Here is a 12,123-nt window from a genome sequence, read left to right on the forward strand (position 1 = left end):
TGGCGTGCTCACTGTAGATGTGGTGCAGACCACTGGATGCCAATATCTTGCACAGCACAGACTAAAGATACAGAGGATCCCCGCTCCGGTCGTGACATTGGTGTGTCTGCTGAGCCAGGCGACCCCTGCGGTCCGGAATGTGAGGTCCAAGACGAAGGAAATTGGAGCTGGTGATATCGCTTGTTTTATGTGCCTATTTTGATCTATGACACTGTAAGTGTTAATTTTATTGCGTGTATAAAGTGTTATTATTGTGTTACGCTATGGAAGCCTCATTCTTTCCTTAGTACCCTGACTGACGAGGTGACGTGTGTGCTGTTAACATGATATCAGTCATCCAGCTGTGGGGTTGTTCATTTATCATCTATCACTACAGAGTCAAGCATTTGCCACTGATCTCTAACATGCCTGATTTAATTTGATACCACGTGAGTCTCCATTTACCTGATAATTCACATCACATCATTTGATCCAAACATTATTTGCACTATTTTGTGCTCTTTATTTCTTTACATATCGATACCTGCACTCCTCTGATTTTTGAGACGTTCTACTCTGGAGACACAGGTACCAGGCAGAGGGATAAAAGTTCGACACAGACTGTGATACAGCTATATAGTTATACAGGACTAATGCTGATCTGATTCCCTAAGATCCGAGAGTTAAGTGTAAAAGACTTGACTCATAAAAATCTTTTATTTTTATGCTATTTTTCAATTTTTTATGTGCTATACCTTATGATTAAGGTATATTTTTAATAAATAGGTGATGATTATTACCCCTTAGTTTATGGACAGATTTAATCTACCTATATCCTGTTCCATTAATATCAATTACAATAAGGACACTTTGGGTTTCATTACCCTATTTGCAAGATCCAGTTCCAACGCTGTTGGGGTTAATTGGAAGTCCTTTTCCTGCTGATCCTGCGGCATAACACAATCAGCATATAGGAGACTATAGATCCAGTTCCACTGTATAGTGGAGAAACATCTGAACTATTCTACCTGTTGTAATATATCTCTCACCTTGTGTTCCCTTATCTCTGCGCCTAGGTCATCTCCAGTATTAACAAAGGATAATATTTATTAAAAATCCCCAAAACACATTTTGGGGGACATCAGCAAAAACACTAAAAACAATATGAATAGATGACCACGATGATGAATGTAGCACTCTGAGGCAGAAAGATATGAAAGTCTGTCACTGGTCTAGGAAGATGCAATAGCCCAATCAAAGTCTAGAGGGTGTATTTATATCCTGTATATATGCACAAAGTCAATAGACCAATGTAGTGAATGGTAGAGAATGAATAATTAGAGGTTTCATGTTGTAAGGTCTTATAGAGCTGGATGAGGTGTGTATACCATTCTGTTCTTGAAGCTGTGTCACTTGAGCTGTATGCAAATCACTTGTCAGTGATTGCAAGTGTAGCAAAGGAACGGTGAAAAATGTAAAGATCCTCATCTGGGGTTGTTTGTGATTCCTCCTCTGTGCAGACCCCGTGACGGCGTCAGTGACCTCAGCCCTACACGTTTCGTCACTGCGCGTGGCTTAATTAGTCTTCATAGCCTTCAGTCCTTATAGATCCACTGATGAATGAAGGCCTCACCAATGATCTTCCAGGTACAGTGATTGCAAGACTTTGTCAAGATCCGTCTTGCACCAAAAAAAAATGATGATTTCATTCTCCCATCTACTTTTGTTTGATTTATAGTAATTGGGCAGGGTTTTGTCCAGCAGTGGATTGACAGGGGCTGAAGATTATAAATATGTATATATTTCTCAAATGTTACTAGCAATGGTTAAAATAAAATAGCTCAATATACATTATCAAATAGTTTATTACCCATATGCGAATATGTATCTGCATAAATAGGTACCCTGTACTCATTCTAATTGAGTTTAAGTGGCAAGACAGCACCAAATAAAATGAAATATACAGAGACAAATTAAGGTCTCATACAGTGTATTATCTTGATGGGTTTACACAATGCATTTATTTAAACACATAAAGATATCTCATAATACACACGTAAAGTTAACAATCCAAATCATAATAATTACAAACAATAAAGAAAAGAAAATACAGTATGTCACATTTGGCTTGGTAAAATGTATGCACCATGAAAAGAGTTTCAGCAGAGTTAAATCATTAAGTAATACGTATTTAAAAATAATACTTTTTTCACCACATTATAAAAGTGTAGGTTCTCTGCTGCGGTGCACTGTAATGCAACAACTCGTCTATCTCCAGCACTATAAAAATGCAGTTGTTTTAGTAATTATAAGTGTTAATGACTGTAACTTCCTTGCTTTTACATGGAGTGAACTGCACAGCACTATACTGTAACTGCTTTGAAAGCTTCAGCTATGTTTATTTAAAAAAAAGCAGTATTTTCCATATCTAATGGTATCGAGCCACGTGTGTTATATACTGGTAAGACTCCAGTTTCTTGAAATATTTAAGATCATAAAATGCCAGCCCACACTGAATGGTAAAATGGCGGTCAGAAACGTCTTCACCAGTAGTCAACGTGGATTCTTTGACATTACTGAATAACTCACCATTCCTGATCAGCGGCTATTTTTCATTATCCTAAGAGTATCTAAGTTTGGAAAAAGTTCAGCTATTAAAATTCTGGATCCACTGCGTGCCCAGAATTTTAACCCAAAGCAATCATATGTGTGGAGATCCCATGTACCTAAAATGTTGAAAAAAAACTTTGCTTTAAGCTATTTAAATTCAAATAGTGTAGGCACAGAACAATAAGTAAATATATATGTTGGAACAGATTGTACCTTTTAACCTAATGAACTATATTCATGGAATCAAGAAAACTGCAGATTACGTGTTAATACAAAATGTTACTAGTCTACTAAAACTGTAAAAAAAAAAAAAAGTGTAGTGTCTGCAAAACAGATTATTTCAATTACAGCTAACTTGATTCTTCTGTTCAATATTTTTTTTTTGTCCCTATATCTGAGTTACTTCTTTTCATACCATGAATTCTAACATTCGACAGAAGCAATGTATGGGGTGTCATTTGTAACATTACATTTTGTACCCAGAAGGACTGACAAATAGAAGTGTTGTGGCCAAAAATAGTTAAGGCCTTTTACAATATCTGTTTTGTCAACAAAAATGTCTTAAGACAGGTCATAAAATGAATTCTGTCAACAAAATGACTTAATGGCATGTTATAAAATCTTTTCTGGTCGGCAAAATTATGTTTGTCACATTCTGTGGACAAAAGGTAACGTTACCAATGGAACCCCTTATGTCTTAAGGCATATTGTCATCCAAGTTGATTTTGTGTCCTGTTCTAAGACATTTTGTGGAAAGAATTTATTCTGTCAAATGACTTCAGTAATTTTGTCGACAGAATTGATTTTGTGACCTGTAGTAACACATTTTGTTGACAAAACTGATTTTGTGAAATACATTAAGTCATTTTTTTGACATCCAAATATTTTTGTCAACAAAATTTATTTTGGTAGTCCTTCTATGGACAACATGTAACTACACGACACCCGTATTGCAATAGTGCTGCTATTGTTTCCCGTTGAAAATGTATCTATGTTTATAAATCTATGGCTTGTCCTTTTTAGAGCGTTTCAATATGGTGATACAGTATGTTGTTGTTTTCATCATTAGTTGCATATGTAATGTCTTGGAATAAATTATTTGCATGGATTGTGCAATTCGGTGTATTTAAAATCCCAATGGTAATGTTCAGTAAACATTCACTGCCTTTTATCTCTTTTCTTCTTTTTTTAGAACTAGTTTCCCCAAGTAGTCCTTTGTAGCCAAAACATAAAGATATTTTAGCATCAAGGTCATGAATAATAGTGCTTGCAATCTTAGTAGACGTATAGCTTATCTTTGTGTTGTTATTTTCATCTGTTAATGAATCCCAATCTAACAAAGGAAAATGCATTTTATTTTCAGCCAAAGAATGTAATACCATTAGATTCTCTATGTCAGAGGACCTGCGATAAGCAAATCCTCTGCTTTCCTCATTTATGGGGTTTATTATTGCAGTTAAGATTGGACAGTGCTGACCGCAAATAGTATGAAGTTTATCCAATGAATCCTGTTCTCTTACTTGTCCTCTGGTTGTACCCCGGGAATTCGAAGGTTGATCTTCACTAACTTTTCCATCTATAGGCTGAACCAAGGGATGTACTTTGTTATCAGAAAAATGCAAATCTACAGTGGTAAAAGATGGAAGGCTTCCAGTGATCTCAGCACTCTGCTGTGCAGGTGTGGTACATGACTCCTGTGACAGAGAGTCATGTTTTTTACTTTTAGTAAGAGCTGCTGAACTTTTGGGTCTGATTTTTGTTTTAATGTTGAATGTCTTGTCATAAAATGGTTCTGAATCACTCCCATGAGGCATGTTGAAGTAATGGCATCCATAGTGATGAGGCTTAATCATATCTTCAATTTCTGATGAAGACACTTCAGCTAGCGGCAGTTGCTGATTTCTTGTCTCAAGAAACTGTGGGTAAGGAACCTCATCACTTGTATTGTCAAGAAAGGTGTCTACAGAAGTTGTATCTAAATGACCATACATTCCAGTGGTTTCTGGAGGAGATCTTCTCACCAAATGATTTTCCTTCAGCAGCCACCGACCTTTATCTATGAGAACACCACTGTTGGTTTCCAGCTCTGTTTTACTATGACCATCTTTATTTCTAAGGTGTATTTCTAATCCATAATTTGGAGAGGATTCTGGTTCTTGGCAACTAATCCCATGAGAAGGCTCCAGCAGTGGCAACGATGTGCTTTTTAAGCTACTTGTGAAATGGTCTTGCTTTCTGTTCCTATGACTGTTACTTGAACTAGATAGAGACCTTAATATGTTTTCTTTTGACCACCATTGATGCGCATGACTGAAATCTATATTTTCCTTCATTACAGTCAAATGTGATTCTTCAGGCTCTTTTTGAACTAATTTGCACTGTGGTGCAGAAATGGGGCTTCTGGAAGGTTTCAGTTTAGCTTCTGCTTTACCATAAAGCCTCTCAATAGCTCGTTTAACATAACCTGTTTGAGAAGGCTTCTCTTGCACTTGTTCCTCCCCACTCTCTGTCATTATTTCACTAGATGCTCTCAGTGTATCACTAACCAAGCTTTCATCACTGTCTGGTCTGTAGTCTGACCAATCAGAAGAAATTGGGCTTTGCAAACACTTTCGATATTCAGAACTGGGTTGAGAGTATTTTCTTTGCTCCATTTCTTGTACTATCATTTTGACTTTTGTTGTCTTCTTTGTGGAACCACTGCTTGCATCCATGCTGGGATCATTCTTGAAGGCAACATTTGACATGGGTGAAACTGAACATGTTCGTGATAAATTCATAGGAATCTCTTCTGATACCTGTCTATCTTGATGATCATCATTACTAATTGAATTAATAACCGCTGATTTTGTTTCTTCAACATAACATTGCTCTACAGTTTTGAACAAATTAGTGGTAGTATAATTTGTGGACTCCTGTAACTCTAGAATGCTATCATTGTAATGTTGTAACTTATCATCAGTTGCAGGACAGATATTATTTTTAGAATCTTCACTAGAAAGTTGTCTAGCTGACATTGTTCCACAAAACCTTAAGTCATCCATGTCATCACTCAGAACATTATCTTCTTTTTCATTTTGCAATATATCCGTCTTTTCATGTAATTCAATTGCGTTCTGTATATCATCTGTTCCTTCAGTGCTCACATTATCATTATGGTTGCTTGATATTCCGATGTAGCTCTTAAGTAAGGGTGGAACAATTGCAAATTCCTGTGTAGATAGTCCCTCACATAAATATGTGGGGTTCTGCATATGTAGATCATGCCTTATTACGGACTCTTGCAAATACACCACAGCTGCTTTCAAGTCTTCTGCTCTCTCGGTAATAGCAATTTTTTTCAGTGATTGCAACAATGTAAATATTAGAGAACCAGTAGAAGAAGATTGGGACATATCGTCTGGCATATGTTTCATGCCTTGTTTTAATTGTAACACAATTACCCAGGCAAGAAGAAGCTGAGAAGATGAAGTGGTTGCTTCAGAAGACAACCCTGGAACACTAAATGACTTTTCTAAATACCTACCTTTAGGTTTTTGAATGAGCATGGGAGAAGATGTTTGCTGTTGAAGCAACATGTTTGTCGTACAATCATTTTTTAAGTATTCTGCTACATCATTAGTAACTGGTTCAGCTTCAACTTGAACAGCAACATCAGTGCTAGGCTTTCTTTCAGGCATGTTTACAATGTGGTTGGTAACAATCCACTTGAGCAATTCTTCCGTTTTGTTTCCATCACAAAATACATTTTTCTCATAACCAGCAATCTGACGAACAAACAATTCTGCAAAAAGTTTCGTTTGTTCCATCAAAACAGATGTACCTTCTCCATCCAAAAGTCCATCTTGTTGACTAAACATCTCTTTTCCAACACTTCTTTCTGTAGGAATGGGGTTGAGTTGATCTGTTTCTTCTAAACTTTGAGTGTGTTTGCTGTTTATATTTCCATGCGCCTCAATTTCATCCACCTGTCTCCCTTCCTTATCTGAATGGGGACTTTGACCATTGTTGGAATGTATCCCTTCTTCATCCTTTCTTGTAGATGAGAGTAGTTGTATCACAGGCAAAGCTGCATTTGGGAATATGTTTTGAAGCCAGCTTTGAACATAACTTTCAAGTGAATGATGAGGAATTGGAGAATCAGTTCCTTTTGCTATATCTAGACTTTCTGACCCACTTGGTTTTTTATTTTCAGCAATTTTGCCGGGTTGTGGTTTTTTCTTTTGGGATTTTTCCTTTCTTGATGATTTGTGAGACTTTTTGGATGTTTTAGCAGGCTCTCCTACTTCTTGTTGGTGAGTATGCTCCATCAGGAGATGCTCAATGTGTTCATTAATGTAAAGAGGATCAGCACTAGTCAGGATGCTGCCAATATAGTCTGTAATTCCTTTCCCAGCAGTGAAATTGTGTCCAGTATAATTTTTACTTTGAATGGTTCCATCCTCATTGTTTTGACTTTGGGAAGTAACAGGCACATTCATTTTTTTAACCCATCTTGGTTTTACTTTTGCCATTTGAGTATTACCTTTTATTTTCTTTACTGTGCCTAATTCATATTGTTGGGGACTTGTGGAAACCGGAGGAATTAAAGTCTCATCTGACATAATGCTATTTGTTGTATGAATTTCTTCATCACATGTAGTTGTGTCAGATAGTTTTGAAGATGCAACAATAACTGTATCAGCTTCATCTTTTGTTATGGATTTTTGTATTGTTTTAAGTAAACTGCATTCTATGACCCCATTCTGAACATTTCCCCCTTCCATTGACATTTGAATCTTCTCATGTTGGTTTGATCTCTGCTTTACTTGATCATCCACATTTTTTGTTTTTTTCTTCTTCTTTTGTCCTACAGAATATGTAGACTGAGTATCACTACATGTGTGGATATTATTTTCCAAGCCATTACTACATTGCATTTGACTACTAGAAGCAAGAGATGAAAAATCTGCAGTTGGGGTCTGTGCTTCACATGATGTCTTCATGCATGGTGAGACTGCCATTCGTGTTACTATATTTCCCCCCGAGACTACACCCGAAGAACCTTCTTTGGTACACACAAAATCGGACATTGCATGGGATACTTCTTTATGTGATTTTGATGGCTCTGAAAATGTAATTGAAGCACTTACTGATCTTTTAATTTCTTTAAATTGAAATGGGTCCTGATGAAAAATCTGCTTACCTGCTGAATGTGGTCTATTTTGCTGAGTGGTTCCTATGAGATGTACAAAATCCCTTCTCTTAGTAGTAATGTCAGATTTTCTTACTACTGTCTTCCCTGCTCCATCGCTTTGTAACTGGTCAGTGCTTGTGGTTTCTAATAACTTAAAACTCTCCTGGCATAAATTAGCTGACACATGCTTTCCTTCATTGCTCTCCATTGAAATTCTTGCTTTGTTAGCCCTATTATACTGGCGATCAGAACTGTCAGCCGTTGTCAACACCTGTTTATTGTAATAGGTTACAATATCACTTGCCGACTGGATTTTCTCATGTTCCGTTTCATTGCTGTAGGTAATCTGCCTTACATTTTCCAGCATGTTTCCCTGTGTTACCCTTCTGTGACTATTAATAGATGGCTTTCTTTCTTGAACTCTTCTGATGCCAGGAGTAGGAGGTCTATGGAAGTGAGTCTTGGCTTTACTAGCGGAATATGTTCTGCATGTATTTATATTTAGTGCAGCACTCCGGGTCTCGTGAAACTTTGCTTCTGCACCAGATTCAGATTTTTTTTCTCTTGCGTTTTCTTCCTGTCTCTTATTCTCGTTACCAGTTGTTTTTAGAGAGGAGTTACTTGCACCTACTGCTTGAAGTTCTGAGTCTACGGTAGATCTTAATAGCTTACTTTCGTAATAAGGCAGATCAGAACGGCTGACTGTGGTTGACCAATTAATGGTCTCCTCTTCTTTGATCTTGAAGCGAACTTTCATTTCAACAGTCATGCTACCATCGGAGTTAAGATGAACTGATTTCTCGATGTTGTCCCCTGGGGAAATTACTGGTAAATCTTCACCAGCCTGTGGCCAGTGTTCTGTTAGACTTATTTCATTTTCTGGCATGTAAGAGAAATCAACAAGGCTACTGCCTTTATTGCATATTTTATCTGATGAAAGCGAATGCGGGTGACCACTGGGACTTGTGGAAATTGGTTCATCAATTTTCAAGTCTGATGTACAAATGTATTGAAAATGGCAAAAATAGATGGAAAGTAAAAGATTATTTGAGCATTCAGATTATCCAGATGAGAAGACAGCAGCAAAGGAGCAGTCGTGAAAGCAAAGTAAAGAGACAAAATAGAGTGTTAGTACAAGAAACTCAAAGGAAATATAAGAAACATAGTAAGTAGAATATCTTGAAGAGAATCTGTTCTACAACAAATTAAATAGCACTTGATGATAGTGATGGACCCTTTGTATTCACTCCTCAGTTATTCTAAAAAAACAAAAACATGTGCTTCTTTAATCACTATTAGTTATAATGTTTTTATATTAAAATGTACAAATCGATTTACGTTAAACAAATGTTTCATGAGGAAGTTTTTTTTTTTCATTCTGATAATGTCATCCCTGTTCTGATAATCCAGCATTGTTGTTATTTTAAGTGATACTGATATTTTCCATTCAAAACTATTGTAAGTTCAGAGTAACTGAAATCTTTGCTGTGATGACAACCAATATGCAAAGGTGCCATGGTATTAGTTTATACCGACATGTCCAGAATGGGTTGTCTGTGATCTATACATTTGAATTGTCAATGTATAGAAAACTGCACGTTATCAAACAATTACACATTTGTGCACATATTAGTTAATTGAATTATACTTACGGCTTTCCATTTCTGCTTTTGATCTTGATTTAGGAAACACGCGATTGGAGATCCCAGGCAATTTAGTAGGTAGAAATTCCCTTTCGGAGTCATAATTTGCAGGTTTAAAAGGTTCTCTCCCTGCTGCTACTATTGATCCAGAACCCAACAGGAGAGCATGAATGCTAAGAATCTGAGAGTGAAGAACGTTTATAAGATTAAAATTATCAGAGGAAATGGTAAATCATATCTACTTTACTTAAATACATTTAAAAATCAACAATAGAAGTAAACCATAGAGTCAACGAGAGTCAAATTCTTATAACATACACCCAACGGTGCTATTCCCATCAGTAGGGGAGAGTTTGCAATGTTTTTAACAACATAATCATAATCCAATGGGTTTTTATTCATACAGGATGTTCTCATGGGTAATTTGTGAGCATCACATAGAACACAAAATACATTTAACCACCTAATAGTATTGAGCTAATCTCATATTGTCTGGTGTTAGCTAGGCACAAAGGTCTAACAATAAAGCCAAGATTAAGGCATTATTGATATTTTTTTTATTGGCCTCTGTATTTTCCGTGGCTATCCTTTGACGTACTTTTAAGCCATAAGACCCTGGCCCATGTTTACTAAGCCCTGCTATTCCATAAGACACTTTACAGCCCTGGAAGACAGCTTGTAGGCCATTCTAACCCTTAGTAAATATGGTCCATATCAGGGGTGGATAACTCCAGTGCTCAAATGCCACCAACAAGTCAGGTTTTCAGGATATTCCTGCTTCAGCACAGGACTCTTCTCAATCAGTGGCTCAGTCTGTACCTGAAGCAGGGATATCCTGAAAACCTGATCTTTTGGTAGCCCTTGAGGACTGCAGTTGACTACCCCTGGTCCAGATGAAGATAATGAAACAGTATAAAAGTAGTACAAAATATAGATACATACCGTATAGAATATTAAGAGAGATGGAAATGAAGAAGTGCCAGAAATATGAACAGAAAGCATTGTGTTGGACCAGCATTTAAAACAAAACTTGTTGACAGGTATGAAAAACAACGCTTAAAGGAAAACATGAGAGGAAAGGAGAATATTTGAAATAGGTATATTATATATGATCTTATAATACACTTTATATTTGAATCTTCATCCTATTCTAATACATGTAAAGTTTTATTATTATTTATATCTAATTTCTGCTATTTTCTTTTGATATAACATTTTTTATGTGCTTCTGGATGTTGGTGCCAGAATTTCATATCACCCAAAAGATGAAGACATGCACAATACACAAAAAGCAATTTAATAGTTAAAAATTATCAACACTTTGGTCCAATCGAATACCTTTGTCAAGCAGTCATTGGCAAAGGTCCTAGATTCTACCAAAATGTGATAATTTCTAACTAATAAATTGCTTTTTTTGTATTGCAACCATTGCAGTGCCTTTATTTCTGGATTATATGGATTTTGCTGATTCTCCTTTGTGTGAAGATATCGCTGGTCGTGCACCCGTGGCCAAGTAAACTTCAGAATCGTGAGTGCTCCTACTGTAGGGTGCCAAAGTTTTATAAACATAGATTTTTTAAACAAACTTTATCTCAAACGAAATAAATTCAAGCTAGAAAAGTTTTTTCATACTGTACCGAAAATCAACAGAAATGCTAATTTTAAATAACAAAATTATTTTTATAAATGTTTTGACAAGTATAGGAAATCATTTTCCATTTATATCTCTAATCCAATGTTTTGCTCCCATCTGTGTTGTAGCCGAGGTGTGAATGGAATAGCATTTATTGTGAACATAAGCATTTGATATTACTTTTGAAATGTTGATATTTCTAAAAGAAAAATAGCCTTATATTGGCCTTTTAGCTTTTAGAGGTATAGCCATGTCACTGCTCTTTTGTAACATATTGCAAAATAATGGGTATGAGCCCTTCACTTAAACTCTATTCTGCTAGAAAATGTATGCACTGTCCATTTCCAGTCATGAAAAAGTGCCTACGTAAGTGTGATACAGTATCTTTATTCTTACCCTTCTCCCATCAGTGCTGTATAGCTTGAAAACTGGGCATTGTGTAACCTCTGTGATTTGATCTAGAAAGGCATCAAAGTTTTGCGTAGTCTTCTTGTTCAAAATTATACTGTGTTTTAATGCAGTGTCTCCATTTCTAAAAACGACGAGCTTCTTAGAGCATCCCTTTGCTATGGTGTTTTCTCGCTGAAAAGGGACAACCTCATTTTGTCGGGCTAATTGAGCGACCTTCCGACGAGCACTGATTGGCCTGCTGCTTTTCCAGAGTAATGGCATCTTGCTTGCCCTTTCAAGGTTAATGGGTTTTATCTTTTTTTGATGGGAGCAAATATAAGATTTGCCATCTTCAAGTTCCTCCAGAGCAGTAATATGATGCATTCCATGTGGGGTCGTAATATTCCTCACTCCAAAAGGCAACGGGACTTTTTTGGACAAGTTGTCTAGCAAGGCATCAAATGTCTTGAAGGAACGATTGGTGACAACCATCTTTATTCCATGGAACCGGGGATCTCCACTTTTATAGAAGCATATCCTCTTGGTGGAAGCAGGTTCTGTCGCATAAGAGTGCCGTGTAGATCCAGCATGCACGCTCTCTGTGGAATTGGCTTGAGCCACTGACAGACCGGTGGAAGTGGTTTCACTCATTGTTGACAATAGTCTGGAAAAAAAAAATCTATAAACAAATC

General features: G+C 36.6%; 1 protein-coding gene across 3 annotated transcripts in view; it reads right to left on the minus strand.

Annotated features, from left to right (window-relative positions):
- Positions 1-12,123, minus strand: part of RP1 (RP1 axonemal microtubule associated) — a 452,067-nt gene that overhangs the window by 371,570 nt on the left and 68,374 nt on the right. For 2 of the 3 annotated variants that reach the window (XM_075584310.1, XM_075584309.1), the window contains exons 2-3: positions 11,438-12,095; positions 9,418-9,589 (exon numbers count right to left, since the gene is read on the minus strand). In XM_075584310.1, the coding sequence (XP_075440425.1) occupies positions 9,418-9,589; positions 11,438-12,082 (817 nt within the window). In that variant the 5' untranslated portion in view covers positions 12,083-12,095. The remainder of the gene's footprint in view (positions 1-9,417; positions 9,590-11,437; positions 12,096-12,123) is intronic. The other variant, XM_075584311.1, reaches the window with a different exon arrangement.

Source organism: Ascaphus truei, chromosome 2 (genome assembly GCF_040206685.1).
Source record: "Ascaphus truei isolate aAscTru1 chromosome 2, aAscTru1.hap1, whole genome shotgun sequence".
In the NCBI taxonomy this organism is placed as follows: Eukaryota; Metazoa; Chordata; class Amphibia; order Anura; family Ascaphidae; genus Ascaphus; species Ascaphus truei.